The following is a 27365-nucleotide window of genomic DNA, read 5'->3' as shown; positions in this document are numbered from 1 at the left end:
AAGACCAAACACCGTTTTTGAATGACCAGAAACCAGAAGAGCATTTTACGCTGGAGAGTCAAAACCCCTGAAGCGAGGGGAGATCATCCACATTTGTCTAATACCCTCCAAGATTTGAAGCACAGGCACGCATCGCGAGATAGACACCAATTTTTCCAGCGAGCCCACAATCTTTCTAACATGGAGGAATCCTCTGCGTTGTTCCCGATAGAAGAAACATCCAGTCAACAATTAATCCGAGTACGGGAGAGGCTAGGTGATCTTTGTAAGTGGCCGACTGAGGCGCTGGAAAGTGCGCGTTCTCTAGTGTACTCCGTGGAGGCCTTCATGAAAGAGTTTCCGCCAACCACACGGTTTGATAGCTTGGAATGGGTCATCGAGACGATTGGACTCCCCAATGCATGCGGCATCCAACGTCTAGATCATGTCGTGATTCCCGTACAGCGCACTCCACACAGCAACAGGTGGCAAGTTGATATCGGAACGGTCGAAGCTATTCTATCGCTTTGGATGGCCAGTATCGAGACAAAAACTGCAGCTGAACGGCTGAGCTCGGGCAATGCTAGATTAGGCAAGACTTACGGTCGAACTTCAGACCTTCACAACTGGCGACGTATGAAGGCAGGAGTCAACTTGCGATACGATTACTGCCGTATCCTTGGAGACGACTTTGAAGATGGTTCATTGAAGAGAGACCTATCCTGGTGGGTGGACGAGTCGATCGCTGATCAAAGCGACTCGCACCGTATTTCGAATAAGAGACGAGATACGAGTGTGAGAGCTGGAGCACCCAGAATTCCAATAGGATCAGATCCAACATGTACCCAATGGGAATATAGCGACGCTAGGCGTTTGGCTGACATGGTCATCGGTTTCAATGGCCGCAGTAAAGATTGTAAGTTTGAGTCCCTTCAAACATTACTCTCGTCCCATTACTGATTACTTTGTGTAGCAGATCCGCGGCGTTCGTCGTCTTCAAGAGGAGCTAGAGAATTAGCAATCTCTTCCAGTGGACTTCTACCAGACATACTTGCTCAACATCTCTTCACAAGTTTCATCTGGACTATCGTTGACCATCTGCCTAAGAACGTCCTTCGTCAGAGTGTCTTGGAACGCGAGCAAGATGGAGACTTCGAAGGCCGTTCTAACAACGTTCTGCTCACAGGATCTCGTTCTAGGCTGCGCGACCGTACACTGGTCAAGCTTGTTCGCCAGCTTCAGGAATTCGGGCTCGGAAATGAAACCGATATATTACTTTGCGTAATCCCAGCGTTCAGCTTCAGGGACCTACTGCCAAATCATGCCCTCCTGGAAACGATCCCTCAGATTCGCCATGGCAAGAGCTTAGTGGGGACCGCTAACGGCTACATCAAATTGCTAGAGCAGAGTCTTAGCATAGCGCCATATGGAACTACTGTCGAGGGGAAGTTCTGGTACACCCTTGTGGTCGCCGCCATTGACTTCCTCTTTTTTGCTTCCGAGCCTTATGACGAATACATCCAGGCACCTGAAGAGCTCCGCACAGCACTTCAGGACGTTGTGGTTAGACTTACCTCAAACATAATCGCCCCCGTGATCAAGAAGCTCGCAGGGGCATACATGCTGCAGCGCCGCAATGGAGAAATCGCAGCCATCTTCAAGTTGTTCAGTCGAACCCGCCTATTCCCGAGCATTTGATACAGCTATTCGGTGGTGGTGAAGATCTTCCCGGCTGCTTAAAGGCCCTGGAAGTCCCTGACAAGAAGCTGGATTACGTTTTTTTTGAGGGTAGTCTCGGGTTCTCTAAGTCGTACAGAGCTGTATACGAAGCATTGTACAATGCTAATTTTAAAGTAAGTAATACGCGACACCTGGAGACGTAACAATGCTAATCAGGTCGTCAGAGTGAGATAGTCCGTCCGTCCCTGTCAGAAATCGAAAGTTAGTGCTCGAATCCAATGCAAATTAACAAATTCACTAAGCCCTACATGCAGTCAAGGAGGCTACAAATCGCGATGTTTTCAACTGGACACCCCTCCATTACGCCGCATTCCTCGAAGATACGGAAATTCTGTATCGTTACTTTGATCCAACACACATCAACGCGCACATCAGCCTCCATAAAGAGCTTGGACCCTTTCGGACGGAGCCCCATACATATGGCCGCAATTTCAGGGAGTTCAACAGCTTTGCGGTGGGTATCAAAGTGCCTGAGCAGTACTGAGAATAAGAGGAACGCGTACGATACAGTCGGGATCGACGGGATGAGCCCTCTTCACTTGGCGACAAAGAATGGTCATGCTAGATTGGTCGAGAAGATCATGAAAAAGAAGCGTCTACGCACTACAACTGGTGTTGACTTCTGGGGACGCGCGGCAATCCACCTGGCTGCTAGCCATGGCCATGGTGCCATCACGAAACTCTTGTTGGGCAATGACTCACAATTTGACGCAGTGGACGAGATCGGAAAGACACCTCTTGAATATCTATTGAAAGTTGACAGGAGAGCTGCCAAGATAATCGAGAAGAGGAACCATGAAGATAACACATGATAAAGACAAAAATGCAGAGGAACAAAGTGTGTGGGAAAGAGGCTGATCACGCAGATTCCAACTCCGAATACCGTCTTAAGGCAGAATCAGAGACTGCCGCAGCTGAAAGAAAAGCGCTGGTCGCGCAGAAGCGCGAGATCTTCATCGAGTTCGCGAAGAAGAGCTTGAAAAGTCCATTGAATCGCGACAAAAGCGGTAGAACATACCTTCACCATGCGATCAGGTACACGAACATTGAGACTATCGAAAGGCTTCTTTCTATTGGGTACAAACTGGAGACAAAGGATTCTGTGGGCCACACTGCGCTACTCTTCGCAATTTGGGTTGGGCAACGCACTGTTGCATTAAAGCTTCTTGAAGGATTTCCTAACCTAAGTGGACTTGCAGCGTCTACTTCGGTCAAATCAGAGCGGGGGACTACCCCTTTGATGTTAGCTGCTGCGCAGGGCTACATTGATATTGTGCGGATACTGGCGGAGCGGCAGCCTTTGGGACCTCGGGAAGAACAAGAGACATGCCGCGAGGATGACGAAGCAATCGTACAAGAAAAGCCCCTCGATATGCCATTGACAAAAAGAAGATTCCAAGGAAGACTATGGACCCTTAGCAGAGGAATGTCAATGGTGAGACTGCATTATATCAAGCACTGGAATACGGCCAGCTTGAGGTAGCGGACTACCTTCTGCATAAATCTGACCAGGTTCAAGAGGATCCCTACGAAGATGGAAATAGTGACTGGAAAGGTGATAACTGCACTGCTAATAGCTGCTGTACAACAACAGATCAGTCTCCAGTCTTGTTCCGTCAATCCTTGACAGATGGCCACATATTCTCAACCAGCCCGACGCCTTATTTGGGCAAACGCCGCTCTCCCGGGCATGCGAGACGGGTTTAGAATCTGTGGTCGATTTGCTACTCGGCATTGAGGAAGTAGATGTGAACAAGCCAGCGTCGGGCTGGGGAGACAGAACGCCGTTACATCTCGCTGCAGCGAATGATCACCTAGGCATTGTTCAAAGACTGCTAAATCACCCGAAGACTCTCGTCAATAAGCGAGACTCTTCCGGTGAGTCCGCTATTGACAAGGCATCTCAGGAAGGCGAAGCTTCCATCTTGCAAGCTCTGCTCGTTCATCATCAAACTTCATCGGAACGGCGTCTAGAGTTTGTGTCGAGTATCTGCACATCAGGCACCTATAACCTTCAAGGGATCGTTCCAAACATACTCGAGTACATTGAGGACGCCACAATCACTAATGAAAAGTTAATTCAGCTCATTGATCTTAGTGAAGATATGCGTTCTTCTGTGCCTTACAAGGCATTTGTTGAGCGCGCATTCAGTCGCGATACATGGAAAGTCATGGACCATCCCTATCATCCAGTGGTCCGAATCGGTCGCTCAGATTTGGTGAAAAGGCTCAAAGACTACGGTAGGGAGACCACAGATCTGGATGAAGACGGATGGTCCTGCATTGAGTATGCTAAGACATACTGTTTGGAGAATGTGCAAGACGATATACTGGATCTGGTACAGCTACCGCCTACCAAGTCTGGACGGCCCAAAAAGCCTGAATTTAACACACCAAATACGCTACATTATCCCGAACTTGCCGACAGCATCGAAGTAAGCTTTTGCAAGGATCACAAGGAATGCCCAAGTTTACATTGTACGCTACTGTCCAGCGCGCTTTCCAATATTCATTTGCTAAATACCACTCAGACGTGACAGTCACCAAGCACGAAGATAATTTTACACACGCAAGTATTCGGAGTGAGCATTGCACGCCTCCTCTATCAGAATCAACAAAGCACTTTTACTTCGAAGTGACAGTGTTAAACGAACCAGTTTCAAAGTATGCAGTAACAGTGCATCAAACCTAGAAAAAGCTGACGAAAATGGCAGAATCCTTGGTCTGGGCTTCTGCAACAAACGGTATCCTACGGGTGGCATGCCTGGTTGGTATAGAAGCTCGTGGGGTTATCATGGCGATGACGGCGCAATCTTCCTCAACAACGCCAATTCTGACTTCTCATACTACAAGAAAGAAAGTCCTTCTGACGACTTTGGAGCAAAGGGCGAGTTTGGAGCAAACGACATTGTCGGGGTAGGTCTGAATTTAGAGACTGGCAAAGGATTCGTTACTCTCAACGGGAATCTGAGAGACGTTGGTGAGCATTCATTCACAGTTATACGAGCTTAGCTGCTGTCACCACAACTACGAAGATGCTAATTTTGACTAGGCGACATGTTTGAGGGCGAAAAGTTCAACGACAGGAAGATGTACCCGTGTGTTGGGATAGATACTACGGATGAAGGTGTGGGCCTACGCTTCGTGATCAACTTTGGAGAGTCTGCCGACCATCCGTTCAAGTTCAAGGGGCCATATCCTTAGAAGCAGCTGCTCAATTGTGAGAGTAGGAAGAGGCCACGTGTAGCGGGAATGGAACGTGAAAATGTGTCTGTCATGTGCCGCTTACAGATTATCATTTGCTACGTTTCAAGTACGACATCTTCTTCGCCACGAGCCAAATGGCTACGTTGCAAGAGAAAATCGGATCAGCAGCCCCACTTTCTTACATGCTGAGGTTTACCTCGTGCATGGCTTACTGTAAACCTGTAATTTTCTCTGTCTCAATGAATTTTGAGCGACTCCTAGAGCTGTTGACGGCTGTATTTTGTAGTTCCTTCTCAATCTCCAAATGATTGTAGCAGTCTTGCTGCTTAGTTCTGTCCGACTCAGCTTGCAACCCAGACGTTGAGAACACGAGTTGATCAGCGTGGGCCTGATTGACATTTGACCGTCCATCTGGCCGCCGATGCTGTGTGGTGGCGCGTGCCGCGTTCACGTGCTTTGGCCATGCGCTCCAGGACCCACATTTTCCCTCTCTTTGCGGAGAGCGGATGTCAAGCCTAAACGGTAACCCCGCAATCGTTCGGTATTACTATGACGGCGTGGTGCAGCGGACATGGAGCACGACGGCATTGGCTGCTGAACCCTCGAGAATGGAGGCACGAATCCCGTGATGTCTGCCACGTTTGACCTGACTCGAGGCAAATGCGTTGAGGAGGAAGAAAAGCTCGTCCTCTACGGAATCGGACGGTGCGCGCCGAGATTTCATTTCCTAAGCGGCCTTAAGCGGATTGTTGAGCTGTTGAAAGCACCCTGGCCTCTAGCGACAGGAGAACCGCAAAATTTGTCGCGATGCCGCGGGGAAGTGCAGGCTACCCAGAAAGGGCGTGATGGCTCACTGTGGGGGGTGGGTTCACGTTGTCGCAAAGATGGAGCGCGTGGTCTGAATTGTCCAATTGCAGCCTGAGTGAAAGATGGCCTCTACGTCATGCAGAGCTCCGAGCTCCGAGCTCCATCCTTCCCACTCCCAACCTCCACGCTGTCCGTGCACCACAGCGAGATTCGAGGCATTGTGCTTGCGGCTCTCCATCAATTGCATCTCCGCTACAAGCAGGGCCCTCCGTCACCTCGGTCCCTACAGTTTCGATAGCGCGGTGCACAGTTTGATTGACAGTGCAGTGCAGGACCCCCAAGCTCAACTACCCTGCACCTGAATACATAGGCGCTTGTCTAGCGGCAGCCCGCATTAGCTCAACCAAGCCCAAGCTCACAGCTCCCCAACCTTCGAGCAGCTCCTTCCTCAAACAAAACCCGCGCGTCTGCCATTGCGCACTTCTGCACCTCTCGATCACCTTCTTCTTCAGCACACAACATGGCTGAGACAACGACGCGGGACGTCAACAACCACGTCCTCTTTGAGGTTGCGACTGAGGTTGCGAACCGAGGTATGCTGCCACGAACAAGCTGCCAGCAGCATCAGCTAACATTCTTCCAGTTGGCGGTATCTACTCGGTCCTCAAGTCCAAGGCCCAGGTCACCACCGCCGAGTATGGCGCGTCCTACACGCTCATTGGGCCGTGGAACAGGGCATCTGTACGCTGCATCAGACACCAATTGGACGTCACTTACTGACGAAACCCCCAGGCCTCGGTCGAAGTTGAGCCGATAGAACCCAAAGACCCGGCTCTCGTAGCCACCATCAAGTCGATGCAGGATCGCGGCGTCCAGACCCTGTATGGACGATGGCTGATTGACGGCGCACCACGTGTGCTCCTCTTCGACACTGGCACGGGCTACAGATGGCTCGACGAGTGGAAGGGTGATCTGTGGTCGAGTGCTGGCATTCCTTCGCCGCCGGGCGACTCGGAGACCAACGAGGCCATTGTCTTCGGATACCTTGTTGCATGGTTCCTTGGCGAGGTATGTGTCCATTCTTTGAAACCTTGATGAAGCCAATGCTAATTCTCCACCAGTACGTCTTCCACGAGAAGAAGCGAGCCGTCATTGTTCAGTTCCACGAGTGGCTCGCAGGTGTTGCGGTCCCGCTCTGCAAGAAGCGCCGCATCGATGTGACCACCATCTTCACCACGCACGCTACCCTTCTCGGTCGCTACCTGTGCGCGGGCTCTGTCGACTTCTACAACAACCTGCAATTCTTCGATGTAGACGCCGAGGCAGGAAAGCGCGGCATCTACCACAGGTACTGCATCGAGCGCGCTGCCACCCACGCCGCCGATGTCTTCACCACCGTGTCGCACATCACCGCATACGAGAGCGAGCATCTTCTGAAGCGAAAGCCAGATGGTGTCCTGCCCAATGGTCTGAACGTCAAAAAGTTCTCGGCCACGCACGAGTTCCAGAACTTGCACCAGCAGGCAAAGGTCAAGATCAATGACTTTGTACGTGGACATTTCTACGGCCACAACGACTTCGATCCAGAGAATACCCTCTACTTCTTCACTGCCGGTCGCTATGAATACAGGAATAAGGGTGTCGACATGTTCATCGAATCATTGGCGCGATTGAACCACAAGATGAAGAGCGAGAACTCCAACATGACAGTTGTCGCCTTCATCATTCTTCCCGCACAGACACAATCCTTGTCAGTCGCCTCCCTCAAGGGACAGGCTGTCATCAAGTCTCTGCATGACACTGTCAACAACATCGCCGAGAATGTGGCCAAGAAGCTATTTGAACGCTCTTTGACTTGGACTGAAGGCCAGGATCTGCCAGAGGACAAGGACCTCATCTCGCCCGCAGACAAGATCCTCCTTCGTCGGCGATTATTTGCCATGAAGCGACACGACCTGCCGCCGATTGTCACTCACAACATGGTCAACGACGCTGAAGACCCAGTACTGGCTCAGCTCCGCCGCTGCCAGCTGTTCAACCACCCCTCGGACCGTGTCAAGGTTGTTTTCCACCCCGAGTTCCTGAACTCGGCGAACCCAGTACTTCCCCTCGACTACGACGACTTCGTCCGCGGAACTCATCTTGGTGTTTTCTCATCGTACTACGAGCCATGGGGCTACACTCCCGCCGAGTGTACCGTCATGGGAGTACCAAGTATCACCACCAACCTGTCCGGTTTCGGTTGCTACATGGAAGAGTTGATTGAAAACGCCTCCGATTACGGTATCTACATTGTTGACCGAAGAATGAAGGGTGTTGACGACTCTGTAAACCAGCTTGTGGACTACATGTTCGACTTCACCAAGAAGAGCAAGCGCCAGCGCATCAACCAGCGGAACCGAACAGAACGCCTGAGCGATTTGCTTGACTGGAAGCGCATGGGTCTCGAGTACGTCAAGGCGCGACAGCTCGCTCTCCGCCGGGCCTACCCCGGCTCGTACGAGGATGATGAGGAACCCGACTTTTTCGGCTCGCAAGAAGTCAAGATCTCACGACCGCTGTCTGAGCCCGGGTCGCCGCGTGACCGATCCGGCATGATGACGCCTGGTGACTTTGCCTCGTTGCAAGAAGGCCGCGAGGGCCTGAGCACCGAGGACTACATTGCGTGGAAGCTTCCGTAAGTTCTTTGATAAGACATTCCACACGGCACGACTAACAACATCACAGTGAGGAGGAAGAGCCCGATGACTTTACGTTCCCGCTCACTCTCAAGACGAAGAGTAAGCCTAATTCAGGCGCCAACACACCCACCATCATTAATGGTACCGATGGTCTCAGTCTTAACTAAGATTTGTGTGTAGGGTGACTTGACCGCACGGCGAAGCGACGTGTTTTTCGAAATTGCATTACTTGAGTTGTTTGTTTTTCCTTGGTTGTCGACAATCGACATGTCAAACGCGATATCTGCATGAGGTAGATGGGTCCCGGGCGAGGCAGTGTATTTTAGGGATGTGAATAGTGAACTATGTGACAGCGCTGATACCAGTGCCATGGAATTGGGTTTGACGGTGTGCGTTTGCTCTGTGATTAAAAAACGATGCGTGTTTGCCGGTACTTTGAACATTGACTCCTGGTGAGCTCTTCCATGATCTACATGCTAAATCCGGAAGTCACAGTCTTGAACCATGGGACCCATGTCTGCCGGATGGGGCCCGCAAAACGACTTTTGCCTTGCTCGAATGCGGAATCCGATCGGGAAAACTCAGATGAAAATCGTGTTCAACAGCGACACGTCGTCTGTGGCGGTGTGGCGGCATCGGGACGTCAACATAGCCGGCCACACTCCAGACAGAATGATAGCGGAAATTGTCAAATGGCGAAATGCCGTTTCACAGAGGGGGCCGTGCATGCTATCGTGCATATCGTGCATGCAGAATGCTTGTTTCTCCCGGGATGTTGGCGTGCTAAGCAACAGGGGCGCCGCGTAATTGGGAATGTTCCGAAGCGAAGCGTTCCAAGGTTCTCGGTCTCGATCTCCCTAAACTTGGCGTCATACAACCATCTTCCCTTCACTTGCGCCAACCAACGCCGCACCCTCCTAGCCCGTTTTCCTTTTCCACACGCCCGTTTCCCCCCTTCACAGCCTGCTTGTCGAAAACATGATGCGGCCCACCCACCCCTTCACCATTCGCGCTATCGGGTCGGTCCGTTAATACTTGGCCCATTGTTTGAATGCACGGGTCAGACCACGCATTAGTTCAACAACTCAGCTCCGCGCCCCCCAAGATCGAGTGCGCTGTCACTATCGCACTTCATATCTAGACCCCGCCACGTCGGCTTTGTGATCAACAAGTCGCCAACATGGTGTTTGGGCCGTGGATTTCGACGCTTGCGTGGTGCCGGGCGCGCCTGCCCAAGAGGGGCCAGAAGATCAAGTGGTGGAGACCGAGTGTGAACTTCATTACGCTGCATTGTAGGTCCCCTGGAGGGAGGCGAACTAGGCGAACTAGGCGAACCGGGCTGACGAGCAGTAGATGCGTACATCATCTTCCAGACGCTGCTGGGGAGTGTCATCATGTATGGTAGTGGAAATAGTGGACTGCGCTATATCGACGCGCTCTTCTTTGCGAGTGGATCGGCCACCCAGAGCGGCTTGAATACGTACGTGGGCTGACCTGAAAACAACGGGGAAGGTTGCTGACGGTCTACAGCGTTGATGTCAACTTGCTGCCATTGTACGTGCAGGTATGTCGTCGTCTCCTTTCCGGCTCCCATGAGGCAAGACTGACACTCGCAGGTATGGATGCTCATATCCACATGCATGTGCACGCCCATCTTCATCAACACCTTCGTCGTCTTCATCCGCCTCTACTGGTTCGAGAAACGGTTCCAAAATGTCGTCATAGAATCACGCAATGCGCGCCACACTCGGACAATGTCGCGCAGGAGGAGCGAGATGAAGTCAGAAGAGATCCAACGCGATCTTGGCAGCGAGGAGCGCGGTGTGGGCGACCGACATATCAGGGTCATGCGCTCCACCAACGGAGAAGCAGAGGGCGGCAAGATCGAGGACGAGCATGCCTTCAGCGGCGGTCTGGGCAATGCTGGCATTCGCAAGGCTAAGCCATCAGACGATGAAGAAGTGGATCCGCTCGAACGCCCCATGACACCAGTACATCAGGTCGCTTCGAACGTAGTGTGGGCAGACGACCTGACCACGCCACGACAGCGTGAACGGCAGCGTCTCCGCGACTCGGTCGAGTCTCCCACTGAACGTCTGCCGGAGAAGAACCGCGAGCAAAGCATAGCTTTCGTAGAGAAACAGAGGGAACCAAAACAAAAGGCCACTCTCCGCATCCCTGGACCACGCGACTACGAGCTAGGTCTGCAACCAGAGGAGGTCAAGGAGGACGACGAAAAGCTAGACAAGGTGACTAGCAGGCAATCACAAGAGTCTCATCCAAAGCGAAATCGATCCAACTCTGTGCCTCCGGAGATGATGAACGGAGACGACCACCCCATGAAGTACCACATCACAATCGACGTTCCCAGTCGACAACGTCCTACTACTGGCGCCTCTGTCTATAACAGGGGTCGAACGAATACAAATGACGACACCGAAGGACATCACACCAGTGGTCTACGCCCTCGCTCGAGATCGCGAACGTTTGCAAGCTTTCTCACAAGCACTAAAGAAGAAGATGAAGATCCTATGCCATATCTCAGCTGGACGCCGACTCTTGGTCGCAACTCAAATTTCGTGGATTTGACCGAGGAGCAAAGAGAAGAGCTGGGCGGCATCGAGTATCGAGCACTAAAGATGCTTGCCATGATACTAACTGTCTATTTCGTTGGCTTCCATTTGCTGGGCATGGTATGTCTCACGCCATGGATCACTCACTCTACCGAGTACAAGAACATCTTAGATGGAAACAACATTAATCATGTCTGGTGGGGCATCTTCACTCCGGCCTCCATGTTCAACGATCTAGGCTTCACCCTCACACCCGACTCGATGGTGTCTTTCCAACGCGCGATCCTTCCCCTCACACTCGGTACATTCCTCATCATCATCGGCAACACAGGGTTTCCTTGTATGCTGCGGTTCATCATCTGGCTCTGCTCGATCTGCGTGCCCAAGTTCAGCGCAAAATGGGAGGAACTCAAATTCCTCCTTGACCACCCCCGCCGCTGTTTCACGCTGCTATTCCCCAGCAAAGCCAACTGGTGGCTATTCTGGGTTCTTATCGGTCTCAACGGCATAGACCTCATCTTCTTCATCATTCTGGATCTTAATGACACGACAGTCACCAGCTTACCTCCCGGCTTCCGATTTCTCGCCGGCCTCTTCCAAGCAGCTGCCACAAGAACCGCAGGATTTGCTGTTGTCAACATCGCCGAATTGCATCCTGCGATTCAGGTTAGCTACCTCGTCATGATGTACATTTCGATTTTCCCAATCGCCATGTCGATGCGCCAGACCAACGTCTACGAAGAGAAATCCCTCGGCGTCTGGGCCGATACTGATGACAGCGACGAACAGAACTCTTACCTTGGTCACCATTTACGTCGACAATTGTCCTTCGACTTGTGGTTCGTCTTCCTAGGTTTCTTCCTCATCGCCATTATCGAGGGCGCACGTCTCGAGAACACCAATGAATACGCCTTCTCTCTCTTCTCCGTGCTTTTCGAGATTGTGTCTGCATACGGAACTGTCGGTCTATCCCTAGGCTTCCCAAACACTAACCCCTCCTTCTCCGGACAATTCCGCACGCTTTCTAAACTCATCATCATCGCGATGCAAATCCGTGGTCGCCACCGTGGCTTGCCGTATGCTCTCGATCGCGCCATCCTACTGCCGTCCGAATCTCTCCACCAGAAGGAGAACGAGGACGCGACACGCCGAGCTAGGCGCAGTAGCAATGCACTTGACGTGGGCATGAGTACTAGCATGAGCGTGGACCGTGGAGGTGCAGGCTTGACGCGACAAGGCACAGGTTTGAGCCGGATCAGCACTGCGTCTGGTGATGCTGGGCGGCCGAGCGCAGGCGACAGGTTCAAGCCAAAACAGCTGAAGAGGATCTTGAGTGGGGCCTTCAGTGCAGGACCGAGCACGAGGTTCCACAGTGAGGAGAAGCGGGCTTAGAAAGTGATTTATGGCGTTGCAGGGATGGCGCCAGGCATGGGCATGGGCATGGGCATGGGCAAAGGCATATGCATGGGATCAAGCGTGAGCGTTGAGGTGTTACAGTTGTCTGGGGATTTGTTTTCTTATGTGGTTTTGCATTTTAGAAGGTACATGTAGCTGTGGCGTCAATCTTGCGAGGACATGTTTGTTGGTTAGATCTGGTGGTTGCATATTTATCACATTTACACGTTCGGCTTCGATAATAACTTGTCTTTGTGTATTCTTCTTATAACGCTCTTCCTGTACTATCGCCGGATAGAATCTAGGAACCATGATTCGGCGACTGCATCTCCCTCGTTCACAGCATTCGAGTGACGCCATCTGACTGTAGTGTATGATTGATTCGCTTGAATGTGTCGCCATGGAGGAGAAGAATACTGCAGCTCAAGAGCTTGAGGCCGTCTTAATAATCGCAAAGCTCGAATTCTGTGAAAAAGATTAGGTCTACTATGTAATTGCGTGCCAATGAGAGAAACCAACCTCTAACTTCGGGTTACTCTTTTTACCTCGACGGAATTCATCCCCAATAGAGACTTGCAGCCAGTAACAACCCAAAGCCAACCACAGTCACACCAGCCTTGACCAGGACCATAAGCGACTGCGCATGCAGAAATTCCATGGCTGCTCGATATTTTCGAGGGATAGAAATATTTGTAGTGGCAAGAATGAAGAGCTGAAGAAGGAGCTGAAGAGACAAGTGATAAGTAAAAAGCCAAGAAAAATACACGTATAAGCTGCTTAGTCGAGCTGACAGGGCCGAAAGTCTAGATAGTAATGTAAGCCACCACAATCATGCTCATCAATCCGATGCTTAGCATAGCAATAGTGACAGGGATTCCCCATCCGCTCCGTTTGTTGGACTCGCTTCTACCAATCTCTCGCACGCCGAGTCGATCTACCAACCCATCTCCCTCTCCACAACCACTGCCTCCTTCTCCATCCTCAACTTTGCAATCGCACCATCCCCCATAACGCAATCTTCCACATCCTCGCTCTTCCTCTCCCACATCCACCCATCCCCATATCTCCTCGCAACCCTCTTCTCACCCAGCCAACACTCCCTCAACCTTGTAATCCTACCAAACGCCCCCCGCACAATCGTATTCTCAACCTCGACGCGTAGCTTCTCGTTTTCGCGCCATAGCATGCGGCGATACTCGGCGTTGGAACATGCTTTAATGCGCCGCTGCCAGACGCTTTGGTAGCCCATTCCCAAACTGCCTGATTTGACGAGATGCAGGGTTTGGAGGTTGGGTAGGTTTTTGCCAAGAGTGTCGATGATGGTGGGGGTTGAGGCGCGATAGCAGTATGTATCGCTCCGCATGCGGAGGTGCTGGAGATGGGGGAAGGTTTGCACTAGGGAGAGGAGTTCGGAGATGGACCAGGTCGCTGTGGCGTCAAAGTGTCTTAATGGCGGCGTTGATGTTATTGCTGATGCATGCAGTGGTGCAAGACGGCTTGATAGATCTATGTAGGTTTCGAGTAGGCAGTCACTTCCATCCTGCACTACCAAGCTCTTGAGGTTTGGACAGTGGTTGACGAGAAAGGCTGCGGAGCTGGTCACGACGAGATTCTCGATCTTGTCCAGCGTGAAAATGCCTGGGTCTGGGTCGGAGAAGGCGGCGCTGAAGATGTCGATACTGCGCCTCATCATGCTAATCTCCAAGGTCTTCAAATTCGGGAGGGTTTGGAGGCATCGGAAGAGGTCCATGGCATCAGAACTAGATGTGTATGACCCCGAACACCACCACCATAAAGAGCCGAACATGTCGAGTTTGAACGTACGCGCGTGTCGTGCAGGGAGTGATGTAGGCATGAGCTGGGTGACCGGTCTGTTGATCTGAAGGGTTTTGAAGACGAGTGGACACAGAATGTCATGGAAACGGCGATTCGTGAGAGATAAGTTCTTCAATGGTGTTTCGTTCTCTGCCAATGTGTGGTTAAGGTGGTCGCAGATCAGTAAGATAACGTCCTCGCAAAGATCGTTCAGGGACAACCGCTTGTGTGGAGTAGGGTCGTTCCATAGTGAATCTATTCTTTCCAATCTCATATGTGTCGGTGCTAGAACAAGGCCGCAAGGGATGGTAAGAGGCAATTGTGAATCGCGGAGATATTGTGATAGCAGATAACGTCAATGAAGTTCGGATGAGGGAAGCTACCCCACGTTTAATGCACATCCGTTGCTCGAACGAGTTAGCGCCATTTGAGCTTGAGAAACGAAGTACCTGGCAGATGGAAATTCGGAATTTTGTGATATTGAGATCGTGAATCGTAGCTCGTAAGTCATGGCCGTAGCCTCGTATCAACAACCCTTTCTGTACAGATTGCCATGTGTTTGCAAATCCAGACAGCCGACCCAGCGAATACAGACCATGTGTATATTACTCCGAGGAGCCCAAAAATAAGGATATCATGGAAGAGCCATCAATGCTCAAATTTTTTAAGTGGAAATGCCGGAGCTTTCAAGCAACGCTGAGTGGCGCCTTGCCCTTACCGATAGTTTCTGACGAAAGCAACATTTCTCTCAAACGAGCTTCTGCTCTAGTCATGTCCTGCTGACTTCCAGAGGTGAGGTCTGATGGCCGAGGCCATGGTAGCCACGATGTGATTGAAGAAAGTGTCCCGGAACGCATCCTTGAGGTTGAGAGACTGATAGTGGACGGTCCTCTTCCATGTCCGGAGCTTCGCCGAGGCATAGCCGGCTTTGTGTGAGCCTCTGCTTCTCCGACGCCTGCTAGCTCGTCCATAAAACCTTGCGGCGTACCAACGGACAGATGCTTCGAAGCTGTCGGGGACGCGATGAGTGTGATGGCCGGGTGGTTCGAGGAAGACGAGGACGCAGGTATTGCCCATGCAGGCCCTTGAGGCTTGGTCTGGCCAGCTTCCTGGTCGCGGAAGGTATCGCCATCAACGGCTTTCCTCTTTCCGCTGCCACCACTGATGACGCTCTTCAAGCTGCCATATGCGGACTGGCTTCTCTTCTTGCTGCTGCTCACTTTCTCCTGAGCAAGCCTCTCGCTACTGCTGCTTGCTTCCGGAACAGCCATCAGCGTGTTCTCCGTCGCCCAGCCCTGGTTGATCCGTGACAAGCGGCCCCGTCCTACTAGAGCTCCCGTACTCGCAGCCCACCCACCAGGACCTGCGCCGGTGATCTCGCCCTGCGGTGGGAGGTGCGAGTCGTACTCGTCTGCTAGGCTCATGCGACTCCGTGCGCAAATCTCAGCGATGGCGTCAATGGCATCTCTAATCTCAGGGTCGACGGCGCGAAGGATGGCGGAGAAGGAAAAGTCTTCTGCCGAGGGCAACTGCTCGCTTCTGCCCGCTGCCAGGCCGGCTGACAGGTTCGAGGCGTTTGGGAGGCCGCTCATGGCGAGCGATCGGGGTGTGTTGAAGCCAGACGCTGGTCTTGATGTGTGTCGAGACCCCGAGTATGTGCGGACTACGACGGGCTGGCTCGTGACGGTGGTGCGGCTGGACGTGGATTTTGCGGACTTGCTCTTCGCAGGTGATGAATGAAAGGCAGGAGCATTGAGGGCGCGGAGAGCGGCCGACTGTGTTGGAGGAAGCGTGTTCGTCAACGTCGTCGTCGCACTGGGCACCGAGCCTGTGCTTTCTGCAAGGTCGGACGGCCCTTCGTGTGCATTGAAGAACGGCTCGTGGGTGGTGATGGTCGGCACCGCGCTGCGCAGCGAATTGCCGTGAGCGGCGGGCCCAGACGAGGAAGCGGTGCCCCAGAGCGTGGAGAAGACGCCTAGCGCGACAGATTGCCTAGTCGTCGTAGCAGGCGTCAACGCTGGTGGGAGTGCGCCAGAGTCTGCGGCGGCGGGTGCATGGTTGTTCGAGGGAGGGGCAGAAAATGAAGCGGGTGCTGGAGCATGCGGGGGATCAACGCGCGAATGTGAATTCGCCGCAGATTCAGGCATTGTGGGTTCTCCTTTGCTGGAGCTGCAGGTCAATGCATGGCCGCTATGCGACGCCGTCTGAGTTGTGGACGTGGGCTGCCGTGATCGAGAGGGATGCGTTGTCGAACACGGGACGCGCTTGGCGAGATGCCCTGTCCCACCACTGACCCCGTCTTCGCCATTGGACCACCTCGCACTGGCCTGACATGTCTACCATCGTCGTGCATTGGCCAATTGCTTGACCTTTGACGATTATGCCGAACTCTTACCCAATGGCGTGCCACTGTCTCTGCTGGCATTGGGTCGACACACTCAAGCAATGCAATGCTGGCGACATGTACTTGCTACTTTCGCATTCGTGATATTGTGCGAACAGATCCTACAGCCACCACGCACATTGGGACCCAAGCGTGTAACAAACCATTAGAACAGCATACCATCGTCCGAGCCATGACTGTCCACCAACAGCTCCGAGCGCTCACATGCCGTACCCAGCACGCAGTTCAACCACGACACCAGTCCACCAGGTAGCTCATCGAGTATCTGCATCTCTGCCTTTGTGTTGAGCATAAGCATAGCTTGCAGCTCGTGTCGCCAATCTTCCTCGGGACCACCTTCGGCACAGAGATCCCATTCTAGCATGCATGCAGCTTTGGTACGGTCGCGGGCAGTGAGCTTCATAAGGCCCTGGAGCTCAGGCATCACACTCGCGTCAGTGCCACCTTCGTCTACCGGAGTTCGGCAGATGTGGTGTCTCCTTACACCAATCCACTGGATGCTGGGCAGACTCAGGCCGGATGTTTCCTTCCGTGTCGTATCTTCATGGGCAAGGCGATACGAACCGTATTTGTACGTCGACATGATGGCCATACCGTCAGGGTCCAAGTCCACAAGCGCAAACATGGGGATCTTCGGTGCCTGGTCGGCAACGCGTCGTAGAAAAAGTCGCGATGCTACGTCGGGATAGCCTTTTGCCTGTATCTCATGAGTATTGGGCAGCCGCTGATGGTATAAGCATACCGTTAATACCAGGCCATGAGAGCCTAAGTCGTCCCATTGTGCAGAGCTAAGCAAAGAGCGAAACGTCGCCTGTGCGCTGAATCAGTACTGATCTGGAAAGTCGTGTCACGAACGAACCTCTTTTTCAATAACAAGGACCCAGTGAATCGATGCTAGGTCCATGGTATCATTCTCGCCAATCTTGGGAACAAGTATACCCTGCACAACTCTAAGCTTCGAAGCAGATCGTAGATTGGTTACGTCCTACCTCTCTGTCCTTCATGCCATCGATGCGGTGTCCATTTTCTCGGATGATGCCAAATCTTCCAGCCACGAGGCCCTTCGCAGCGGCTGTCTAGAATTGGGAGTTAGAACTGGTGTATAACTCAGCGAGGTAGCTACGCACCACGTTCAACTGGGACCGTGAGATGCCGAACGTGCAAGCGATGTCATCGACATAACGATCGACCACTGATTGCTTTATGAATAAGTCAGGGTGTCGGTAATACAAGTCTCTAGTAAGTGTCAGCACTCAGAACGCTCATGTACCTGGCAGCTGGTACCTCTTAGTCATGATAGTATTGTCGACCAGACAGGTATGCACGAGTTCCAGAATCCGCAGTAGGACAGCTACGTCTGTGAGCAAATGCTTCATAGATTCAGGCATTGACTCAACTGAAGTTCCACGCTTCTTGCGCGGTAGCTCCAGGAAAGTTGATGTCGCGCTGCTTCGGTTCAGGAGCTTGTCCATTCTTGTTGGCAACTTTCGAGCGTCTGGAAAGCCCGACACGAGATTTCAAAGTGATGGTAAGGGCATCTTCTTGATCAAGAAGACCATCGATGATCCTCTCGAGCATACCCTCAATACGGGCGATGACCCACTGCCTTTGTTTATGAGTACAGTGAATTTATTGGGGATCGTCGCACTACCTGTCACGGGCTGGTCGTATGGAGCCAGGCGCGCACTGTTCTTTGGACGCGGGTTGTTGTTGCACTGTTGTGAGGCCCATGTACTCGTCGACTTCTTGATCAGTGTGGGCCGGCATCAACAATGGGCTATCGTCGCTATGCCAGAGATTCAGCTCTCCGATGTCTGCTTCGTCAAGCAACTCATCTTTGGAACTATTGCTTGCAATCTCGTCGAAAAGTGCAGGCGATGTTCCTGCGCCGAAAAGTAGGTCCTCGATGTCGTCAGCATCCATCGTGGTGGTGAGTTTGGGACGCCCGCTGTTGTATTCTGCTTCAAGGTTACGAGGTGAGAGTGCAGTCTCGCAGCCTGTAATCACAACAGAACCTCAGCAATACGACACGTGCGAAATGATGCGAGAAGCTGGTGCGAGCGAAGTGGAAGGCACGATGAGTAGAAGTGGGTCAGTCAAACTCAAACAGGGAAACCCGCCCGGGACATCTCGAACAAACCGGCTCCAGTTGCTTCCAGTGTTTCTTTTGCTTTCTAGCACATTCAAGTTCATCATGTTGAAGTTCATTCACTTGATGCACGGGGCACAGAGAACGGGGCGCGCCTTTCCCGGCAAGGCAATTGGCCTACCTGATAAGCGAAACTGTCGGAAACACCCCTGTACGCCGCCTGTCGCGCGCGCGCCTTCCACGCGTAAAACGCGACTTCCCTCCTCGTCGCGTCCCCTCTCTGCGACCTAATTGACGCAACCACGCGCTTCGTTCAACCACAACTGCATGTTGAGTCACGTTCATCACCCACAGTCGACTCACGCACGTCTCTGGCACATTGCTGTCGTAACCATGATGGAGGATCCAACCCCGCCCACTCCTGTCCCCCAGAAACGCCCATTGGATGGCACGACCTCGAACCTGCCGTCTCAACGCCCGTCAAGGCAATTAGTTCAGCAGCGTCAACACCACTCTCCGTTCGCTCTGTACAGACACCATCCCCTTTCAAGGCAACCGCCACACCTACTACAACGGCACCAAGCAGTAGCGTCAATGCACCAGCGTCCAGCAATGCTGCACAGCCAGCGAAGCGGCGGAAGCTTACCCAGAAGGAGAAAGATGACCAGAAGCTAGAGAAGGAGGCAAAGGCGAAGGCCCGAGCGGAGAAGAAAGCACAGAAGGAGGGCTGAAGATAAGCTCAAAGAAGAAGAGAAGCAGAAAAAGGCCGACGAGCGAGAGGAGAAGCGGCGACAAAAAGAGGAAGAGCAACAGCAGAAGGAGGAGGAGAAGGCCAAGAAAGAGCGTGTAAGTCTAAACTTCGCCAGTAACGTTTCCACTGCTAACTCAGTTTAAGTCGCAGATGAAGCTCAACGCCTTTTTTCGCGAAGCCGAAGGGAACTGGGTGTCAGCCCCTGGAAAGGTCTTCGGTAGAGTCCTCCCAGAAACCCACCCCTGTCCACAGCATCATTATTACCCAGTACCATCAGGGGCTGCCACTAACTCAGCCCCTCCGTCTCCGACAGAAGAACATTTGTCAATGAACGCACAATCCGACTATGACCGATACTTCCTGCCGTTCAACCTGCCCGCACACACCATACTAGCCCCTAAGAACTCTTTCATGGAGGACTCTGATAAGATGCAAGCTGCTCGAGCCCGCCTCGACAAGCTCATCGCGCGAGAAGATGCTGCTATGGAGCCGATTACTTCACAACACCTGAAGTCGGCACTTCCATCTTTAGGTCGTAGGGGCATGAAGACCTCATCTATTGTCGAAGTTGTCGAGTGTGTCAATCGCTCGTCCGATCAGCCAATCGACTTGACCGACGACACTATTGCGAGCCGCGAAAAGCCACTGGACATGTTGATGCAAATTCCGATGAAGTACATACACTTTGGAGAGGACGTGCGTCCGCCATACTATGGAACCTACACAAGGTCATACACCGAAGTGCAAGCCGCAAGACTCGCTAGAAAGCCCGTCTCCCGTTTGCGCCAGGACACCAATTATGATTACGACTCTGAGGCTGAATGGGAAGAACCTGAAGAGGGTGAGGACCTTGATTCCGAAGGTGACGACGATCTCGAGGAGGAAGCAGAAGACGACATGGACGGGTTCCTCGACGACGAGGAAGACCCACAGGTCAAGAGACGCCTCATTAGTGGTGATTTACAGCCTGTCAGCACCGGTCTATGCTGGCAGGATGGACACGGTGTGTCTAGACTCAACGACGGATCCGACGCAATCTGTACCGATTTCCGAGAATTTTCGATGGGCTTCCTGCTCCAGCCGCAACCACATGCCATCGATCCGTTCTCAACCTCATACTGGACTCCAGAGCCTTTTGCCTCAACCCTGCCGGCAAACAAAGATTGCGCTGGTGGTAACATGAATCCTCCCCGAGTGCCTCTCGCGCAGCGCACTATGAACGGCCTCCTAAACACTTTCAATTCTCCACAACAAGCACCATCGGGAACTGCATCGAAGCCAGCAAAAGCAAAGCGGATGATACCGCCTGAACAGCTGCAGGCTTTCAAGGCCGAGATCGACGGCAAGGACCTCACTAAGATTGGCATGGTCGAAGCGCTGAAGAAAATTTTCCCGAAACTTCCGAAAGACGCTATCACCAATACCCTGAGCGTCGTTGCGGCACGGGTTGGGCCCACCGAGAAGGAGAAGCGATGGGTGCTCATCAACACCTGAAGCACATCGCTACATCACTTTCATCCTGATACCAAAGCGTTCACCACTTCGCGGCACAATACAGTACTCAGTCGGGAACTCAACCCATCACCATGATTTCAAAAGCTGGTACATACTAGAGCAAGTTGTCGTCTACATTTCACACAAGACATGTGTCGAGGGGAGGTATTCGGCGAGGTACTGTGCTTAATAGCATTACCATTCCCTGCAAGTATTTGTTGTCATAGCGTTCAGCATTCGGAGTTAGGTATGAGACAGCGGCACTCACTGTATGTGCCCTCAAAAGGCGTTAGGCTTCTATATATGTGCATAAGCTAGACAGCGGGTAATCGAATGACATGTCATACACTGACGTATTCACTTCAAATCGAGCGCCTACGAGCCGCTGACTGCGTCAAGATGAAACACCACAGAAGACGACTGCCGTGTGGCTTGTGTCAGCGACATCAAGCGCGTTCACTTTTCCTAGTGGGTCAGGTTGCGGGGAATGGTTCGGGGTACACATTGCGATGCCGAAGCCATCTGCTGTTCCTTGATTCCCGCCCTGGCAACATTATACGTTCAAATTTGGTACATTCGTCTTAGAATGTAAGCTTTCTACCAAAATGAGGTAAAATTGGGCAAGCGATAATTCGTCCTGAACGCGGGTTTGCGGCGGTGATGGACTGTGTGGCACCGTAAGCTTTGGATAGATTGACAGTCCGCAAATACACGACAGGGAAGCCAGCTTGCGAACTCAGACAGACCCAGGCCAGATTCCGATTGTCGAGCGTCAATAGCGAATTCGCTATGTCTTATATCGCAACATGCACAGGCTCGTCTTGAGGCGCAGAGGACCGCTGGAACGACTGCGGGGAGCACAAATGGCTTCGTGGTGGACTAGAGTATGCAAATACTACAGAGGCGCAATACATTCTGTATGACAGCGAACGCTTACCTGGAGGTTCAGTCAGCAGCACCGTAGTTTTGCTGCAATCTTGGTTGTGCAAGGGAGGTTGCGGTTAAGAATAGCGTCGCGAGTTTGTCTCCACATTTTCGCGGCCCGCTTGACAGCCAATCGACCACATCTTGTAAACGCCCGCTATTCTTGGTACAACGACCTCAAATATCCAGCCAATGACCACAATGCCCCCCACAGCTTGAGCTTACAATCGGCGCGGTTCAACCTTCTTCCTTCTAAAATCCTTGCATAGAGAGCGCTCACGCTAAACCTTTCTTTGCATTGTACTCCCTCCCCGGTATCAGCAGGCGCTCTGGAGCAGCGGTGCTTCAGTTGCGGCTCCACTCAGCGCCAAGATATGCAGTAGTTGCGCCATTAATGGATCTATGGAGATGACCTTGTGTGTAAGAATAGGTAGCGCCTCGTCCGCCTGGTTCCGTCCTGCAGGCTCATCTTAGTCCGCCAGTCGCGCAAGTGAGACAGGCCTACATAGCCACCAGACTGCCTCGCACGCATTTCTTGGTCCCCAGACGTGTGGTGATTGTCCATTTCAACTTTGTCAGCGAGTTTAGCAAGCGCGCCGGTCTCTACTCTACTGCCTAGACAACTTGCTGGAACAAGTATCTACTGTTTTCCCCATGGCATCAGTTCTCATCTACCTCTCGGCAACTGTGCTGTTTGCTCAGTCGACAGCTGCTTTCAACTGCTCGAAAAAGCCGATCTATGTCGATATACATAAGCGAGCAGTACATGACACTCCAGTCTTTCAGTATGGATCCTTCATCGGCTTGGGAACTCCAGCACAGAACCAAAGCCTCTGGCCATCATTATCACAAAACCATACCTCATTCACATCCCATATCTACTGCAACGAAAACGCTACACTCAAAGATTGCGACAGATCTACTGGGGGTTTCTACAGTAACGATGACTCTACCACGTAAGTGTACTCATAAATCAGGTCAATGGGACTTTCTAACGTCTGGCAGGTTTGTGTCGCAGCCGAACTTCCAAACACTAGACCGAGCCACCAACACCACCTTCTCGGGTTTCTTCGGCCAAGAGACTATTCGGCTCTATACCCATTATTTTGAAACCGACGCAGCCTCTGCGAATCTCCTGGAGAAGTCGACGATAGAAGTTGCAACACGCGGTTCAATAACAGCTAGTCGTGTCGGAGTAGGGGTCCTCCTCGACAGTTTTGAAGGATCTCGCTGCTCGAGACATGATCGGAGGGAAGACATACTCGCTATACATCGGCCAAGGCTTTGACCGTGCTGGCGGTGCTGTCAACGGAAGCAATGTTTTTGGAGGATATGACTCCGGTCGTTTCACTGGCATCCCAAACAAATATCCGATGAACATCGCCAACGTCAATCCAATGAGCGTACGCATCAAAGATATCATCATAACGGAGTCTGCGGATAATTCTAACGTTTCCTTGTTCGACAGCAAGGCATTTGCCGACATGAAAGCGCCAGGACAGAGCTTCGAGGCTCAGATCACTACGGACCAGTTTCCCCTTTCCCTCCCATACCAGATCACAAAGAACTTCATCACCCGCCTAGGAGCCGAAAAGGACAATACTTGGGGCGACAATTCCTTGAAGCTCAAGAATGCTTTCAACGGCACCATGTCTATCGTCCTTGAAGACGGCTTCACAGTCACATTCCCGCCAGAAGTCCTCATGAACGTATCGAACATAACACCCATCCAAGATCGTGATGAGAAATCAACAGACCCCTTTTACCTTGGATCTGCCTTCCTCGGTCAAGTGTATCTCATGGCTGATTTCGAGTCGAACAACTTCTTCCTCGCCGAAGCGGTGCAGAAGAACAACATGGTCATGCCTGTAACATTCTGCCCCAGGACCACGCCTGTAGCATACGAACGTCCTGATCAATCAAACTGGCAGAAACAAGGCCTGATCGGAGCCGTCCTTGGTGGTGTCATTGGCGGTTTGGCTACCATCGCTGCGCTGTACTGTCTGTGGGTGGCGCTGTTGAGACAAAAGGATAAGCGGAGGCTGCAGAGGGAGTTGAAGAAGAACCAGCAGTCCAAGTTGGCGCAGTTCGATGTAGAGGAAGCGCCCACATTCGAGCCTCCACCGTCCAAAGCTTCGAAGGTATTTTTCTGGAAGAAGAAGTAGCTGAGATGTTATTCCGTGTTAGATTTGTATACCCCGAGCTGGCAGTATGTCGCTTGTTTATCTCTATCGCCTTAGCTGTCAATCGAACAAAATTTTCAGGATTCGACTAGACCTGCGCGTATGTATCATGCACATGTGTGTTCGTTGCGATTTGACGTGCATACTTACCTAATCAGCGTCATCAAACCTCGGAAGATCACTAACTTCGTGGCCACGACGCGTCCTGTCCGGAACCAAAAACATCAGCCTCTACTCGCGACATCAAAGCACGAAGGACTATGTCTCTCCGCGACAACGTCTCGCAGTATTTCCTATCTCACTCGAATGTGGAGATGACTGTCTTGTGGATGTGTTCCACCACCAGCGGCGTGGGTGGGACAACCTGCACCTGTAAGAGCTATCGTGGCGTGCCAGCTACCAGGTTCGCACATGTAAAATACAGAAAGACGGAGGTATCGGAAACATGTTCTGACACATGTTCTGACACATGACCTATATCACTCGTACACAGTCGAGCCCTGCCCTCCCTTGATGCGCGCACATCGGACCCGCAACCACCATTTTGTACCCAACCCGTGGTACTGACGCACACACGACTCAAGCCATGATCAAATTGTGTAGATTATGGTAGACTTTAGTTGCCAGTATTCAAACTCCGGAAGTAATTCTGGCTGTGTAAATGTACTGCAGGCCTGTCTACTGACTGACCACTGCAACAACAAGTTTGCCTCGATCCAAGCTTCACGATAACCAGCAAGATGCCAGCCGCCTATACCGCGCCAGGAATAGACAATCTGCCCTTTCTCAGCATGAGCTTACGCTACGACTTGATGTGTTCTGTTTCTCCCTGCTCTGTCGGCTCGCTCCGATCACATTCCATGAGCACCCCTCGGTTGGCACTTTGTTTTGTCCCCCATTTTTTACCTGCATTCCTATACTTCTCTTCACCTTGACGACCGCAAGAGCACTGCCGGATGCCACAGAATGTATGTGTACACGCGGGATCCCCATGTGCTCGGTCGCTTTACGGACTCTTTTGCTACAATTTTCTTTGCGCCGCTCGTTGCCTCGCTGTCGTTCCTGGAGATATAGGATGCGAGTGCTGGAAGAAGGGGGATACTTCCGATAGCTCGACGATTGGTGCCGGGGAGCCGCTGGCGACTTGGTTGGCTGCATCGCAACTCTGGAAGCTGTTCTTCGAATCGCCACGAACGCACACGCGCGCCAGTCATCAAAGGACCACGGCGCATATAGATACGAACACGATATAATGAGCGACTTATCTCAGTCGGGTGCGCCGAGCGGGGGTCTGAGCACCACGGCCATTGCAGCCATAGCTACGGGGATCGGTATCAGTCTCATCTGCATCGTCGCGCTGATCTTCCTGCTGGTGCGAGCTATACGAAATCACAAAAAGCTTCTTGCTGATCTAGAAGAGCGGGGTGTATCAATTGCGCAAGCGCGAGGAGAGGTACGGGACTCTGTGACAAGACCACGTTCTGTGTTGAGGCGCAATACTATTCATCCGTACAACAAGAACTCTGGATGGGGAACATTGACATCCGTGGAGACTATCAAGGCTTCTGAAACTGTTGGTACATTGGATCACTATGTACCTCCAAAGCCGACAGAGGCCATGAAGAAAGGGAGCCGACTGTCATGGCCTTTCCATACAAGACGCGTGTCCGGACACAACATCCACCTGAAGAAAATAAAAGGCTCCAGGCTATCTACTGTACTGGAGGATCCGAAACCATCCGCAAATGTACCTGTCCTGAGAAGTTCGCTCAACGGTTCGAGCAGGCCGCTGTTGCTGACCTCCCAGCCTCATGGAAGCCGACATTCATCGTCTCAATCTATGCTTCAACATCATTCGGCCTTCCGGAATTCGACTCATGAATTTGATCCCAGCCAGCAAGGACATCCAGCCTCTGGGACTTCTTACTTTCGAGCTGGTGCAAACGATCGTTTGCAACGCGCCAAATCATTTGCAGATGTACCCTCAGATCCACCTGAGCGGCCACAACTTCGCGCAAGGTCTGCAAGTATGTCTGGCCATATCTCTGGGATTGCACCAGACGTGATCCTACCTCCCTTACCACTCGACATTGTGCGCATCAAGAATGAGGCAAGATGGCAGGGTCAACTCAGACGAATCCCATCTAAACAGTCCGACTCTAGCTTTGCATCAGTTGATACCTCCATTCTGATCAACTATGCAAGTCCAGTCATGCCTCCGCCGGCGAAGAGGCGGCCTCAAAAGATCACCAAGCCACGGACTCGAGGCTCAGGGTCTGCCGGAGCGAGACCATTCCGTGATTCATTAGATCTCCGAGCGAAAGTACTAGGTCTACGGCACACTCCCAGCACTAGCCCGGCTCGGCCAAAGACAGCTCCATCTGAGATGGAAGAGCGTTGGGCTGAGCATTGGAGCAAGCCGCTGGAAGCATCAGACATGCAAAATATGGGCAATTCCAAGAAGGCAAGACCCGTGACTGTCGTCGGACATTCTTTCACCAGCATGAATACAGCAGCATCTGGAGATCCCATGACGCCAAAAAGAAAGTTAAGGTCGCATGCATATTCGGAGGACTCGCCTGAACGACAGAAGCGGAGTACAGGACGAGAATCGAATGGAATTATCCGATCACCAAAGAGACAACATTCGCAAGCATCTTCGAGAAGCAGTGGCGGCAATCCATTTCAATGGGATCCTACACCGCTTTCTTCCACTGGGAAACCATCAGCGCTGAAGGGCAGCCCAAGTGCACGACAAGGTCACCGTCGCAAGAATAGTGTACGCATCTCCCTGGTGCCGACCTTTCATGGACCACCAACGAGAACGCCAAGCCCATCCTTCATCATAGAGAACAAGGAAGACATCACCGAAGGAGCTACTGTAGACAGATCTACCGCAGGTCTTGGTCTGGCTATACCGGGCCCTCGTGCGCTCCCCCACACCTCCGAGCTCTTCAACCTTTGCACCTGAACTTAAATTCCCTACCACATCGCTTCGCGCCTCTTTGACGCCAAGTTCTCCGACCTTGCCCCTTGTGAGTTATGATCAGACGTATGTCGTGTTTCCGACAGACCATGTCCTCAATGAACTTGCAAAGCTAGAGGGGAAGCGAGCGAGTAACAGCTCCGTGATAAGCTTCTCAAAGCCTCTTAGAACGCCCTCGGGTATTGAGTCTTGGGATGATGATTCCTACACTTTGGTGACTCGATCCTCTGATCGCTTCGATTTCAGCCGCGACTATCAGATGCCCGAAACACCATTTTTACCTCAATCGCCGTTCAAGTGCGAAACAACCGAGCAGGAACAATCTTTTCCATTCCCC

The 27365-nt window shown here is 52.1% G+C and overlaps 11 protein-coding genes across 11 annotated transcripts; 8 read left to right on the top strand and 3 right to left on the bottom strand.

Annotated features, from left to right (window-relative positions):
* Window positions 1-861: 861 nt before the first annotated feature.
* Window positions 862-2531, top strand: SNOG_15518 (hypothetical protein; the record flags this gene model as incomplete). The annotated part of the gene is made up of 4 exons (XM_001805611.1): window positions 862-895; window positions 1025-1542; window positions 1683-1813; window positions 2198-2531. 4 exons carry the CDS (start codon window positions 862-864, stop codon window positions 2529-2531), a joined length of 1017 nt encoding a protein of 338 aa, XP_001805663.1.
* An 11-nt stretch (window positions 2532-2542) lies between these two features.
* Window positions 2543-4923, top strand: SNOG_15516 (hypothetical protein; the record flags this gene model as incomplete). The annotated part of the gene is made up of 5 exons (XM_001805610.1): window positions 2543-3154; window positions 3297-4154; window positions 4214-4383; window positions 4434-4699; window positions 4772-4923. The coding sequence occupies 5 exons, from the start codon at window positions 2543-2545 to the stop codon at window positions 4921-4923; spliced, it is 2058 nt and encodes a 685-aa protein (XP_001805662.1).
* Window positions 4924-5554: 631 nt separating this feature from the next.
* SNOG_15515 (hypothetical protein) lies at window positions 5555-6031 on the top strand (the record flags this gene model as incomplete). Its single annotated transcript, XM_001805609.1, has 2 exons — window positions 5555-5788; window positions 5876-6031. 2 exons carry the CDS (start codon window positions 5555-5557, stop codon window positions 6029-6031), a joined length of 390 nt encoding a protein of 129 aa, XP_001805661.1.
* Window positions 6032-6211: 180 nt separating this feature from the next.
* Window positions 6212-8788, top strand: SNOG_15514 (hypothetical protein). Its single transcript, XM_001805608.1, has 5 exons — window positions 6212-6326; window positions 6377-6474; window positions 6526-6801; window positions 6855-8410; window positions 8461-8788. Exons 1-5 carry the CDS (start codon window positions 6254-6256, stop codon window positions 8579-8581), a joined length of 2124 nt encoding a protein of 707 aa, XP_001805660.1. The 5' UTR covers window positions 6212-6253; the 3' UTR covers window positions 8582-8788.
* A 1266-nt stretch (window positions 8789-10054) lies between these two features.
* SNOG_15513 (hypothetical protein) lies at window positions 10055-12379 on the top strand (the record flags this gene model as incomplete). The annotated part of the gene is made up of 1 exon (XM_001805607.1): window positions 10055-12379. The coding sequence occupies one exon, from the start codon at window positions 10055-10057 to the stop codon at window positions 12377-12379; it is 2325 nt and encodes a 774-aa protein (XP_001805659.1).
* Window positions 12380-13316: 937 nt separating this feature from the next.
* Window positions 13317-14132, bottom strand: SNOG_15512 (hypothetical protein; the record flags this gene model as incomplete). The annotated part of the gene is made up of 1 exon (XM_001805606.1): window positions 13317-14132. The coding sequence occupies one exon, from the start codon at window positions 14130-14132 to the stop codon at window positions 13317-13319; it is 816 nt and encodes a 271-aa protein (XP_001805658.1).
* An 830-nt stretch (window positions 14133-14962) lies between these two features.
* SNOG_15511 (hypothetical protein) lies at window positions 14963-16344 on the bottom strand (the record flags this gene model as incomplete). The annotated part of the gene is made up of 2 exons (XM_001805605.1): window positions 14963-15123; window positions 15186-16344. The coding sequence occupies 2 exons, from the start codon at window positions 16342-16344 to the stop codon at window positions 14963-14965; spliced, it is 1320 nt and encodes a 439-aa protein (XP_001805657.1).
* A 402-nt stretch (window positions 16345-16746) lies between these two features.
* SNOG_15510 (hypothetical protein) lies at window positions 16747-18179 on the bottom strand (the record flags this gene model as incomplete). Its single annotated transcript, XM_001805604.1, has 5 exons — window positions 16747-17298; window positions 17461-17541; window positions 17591-17677; window positions 17729-17800; window positions 18012-18179. 5 exons carry the CDS (start codon window positions 18177-18179, stop codon window positions 16747-16749), a joined length of 960 nt encoding a protein of 319 aa, XP_001805656.1.
* A 907-nt stretch (window positions 18180-19086) lies between these two features.
* On the top strand, window positions 19087-20935 carry SNOG_15508 (hypothetical protein; the record flags this gene model as incomplete). Its single annotated transcript, XM_001805603.1, has 3 exons — window positions 19087-19182; window positions 19366-19536; window positions 19586-20935. 3 exons carry the CDS (start codon window positions 19087-19089, stop codon window positions 20933-20935), a joined length of 1617 nt encoding a protein of 538 aa, XP_001805655.1.
* A 2165-nt stretch (window positions 20936-23100) lies between these two features.
* SNOG_15507 (hypothetical protein) lies at window positions 23101-24024 on the top strand (the record flags this gene model as incomplete). Its single annotated transcript, XM_001805602.1, has 1 exon — window positions 23101-24024. The coding sequence occupies one exon, from the start codon at window positions 23101-23103 to the stop codon at window positions 24022-24024; it is 924 nt and encodes a 307-aa protein (XP_001805654.1).
* A 1270-nt stretch (window positions 24025-25294) lies between these two features.
* On the top strand, window positions 25295-27013 carry SNOG_15506 (hypothetical protein; the record flags this gene model as incomplete). The annotated part of the gene is made up of 1 exon (XM_001805601.1): window positions 25295-27013. The coding sequence occupies one exon, from the start codon at window positions 25295-25297 to the stop codon at window positions 27011-27013; it is 1719 nt and encodes a 572-aa protein (XP_001805653.1).
* Between the last annotated feature and the right edge of the window lie 352 nt (window positions 27014-27365).

Source organism: Parastagonospora nodorum (assembly GCF_000146915.1).
Source record: "Parastagonospora nodorum SN15 chromosome Unknown scaffold_38, whole genome shotgun sequence".
Classification (NCBI taxonomy): Eukaryota; Fungi; Ascomycota; class Dothideomycetes; order Pleosporales; family Phaeosphaeriaceae; genus Parastagonospora; species Parastagonospora nodorum.
Note: the sequence above shows the minus strand (reverse complement) of the source record. Positions and strands in the feature narration are given on the sequence as shown.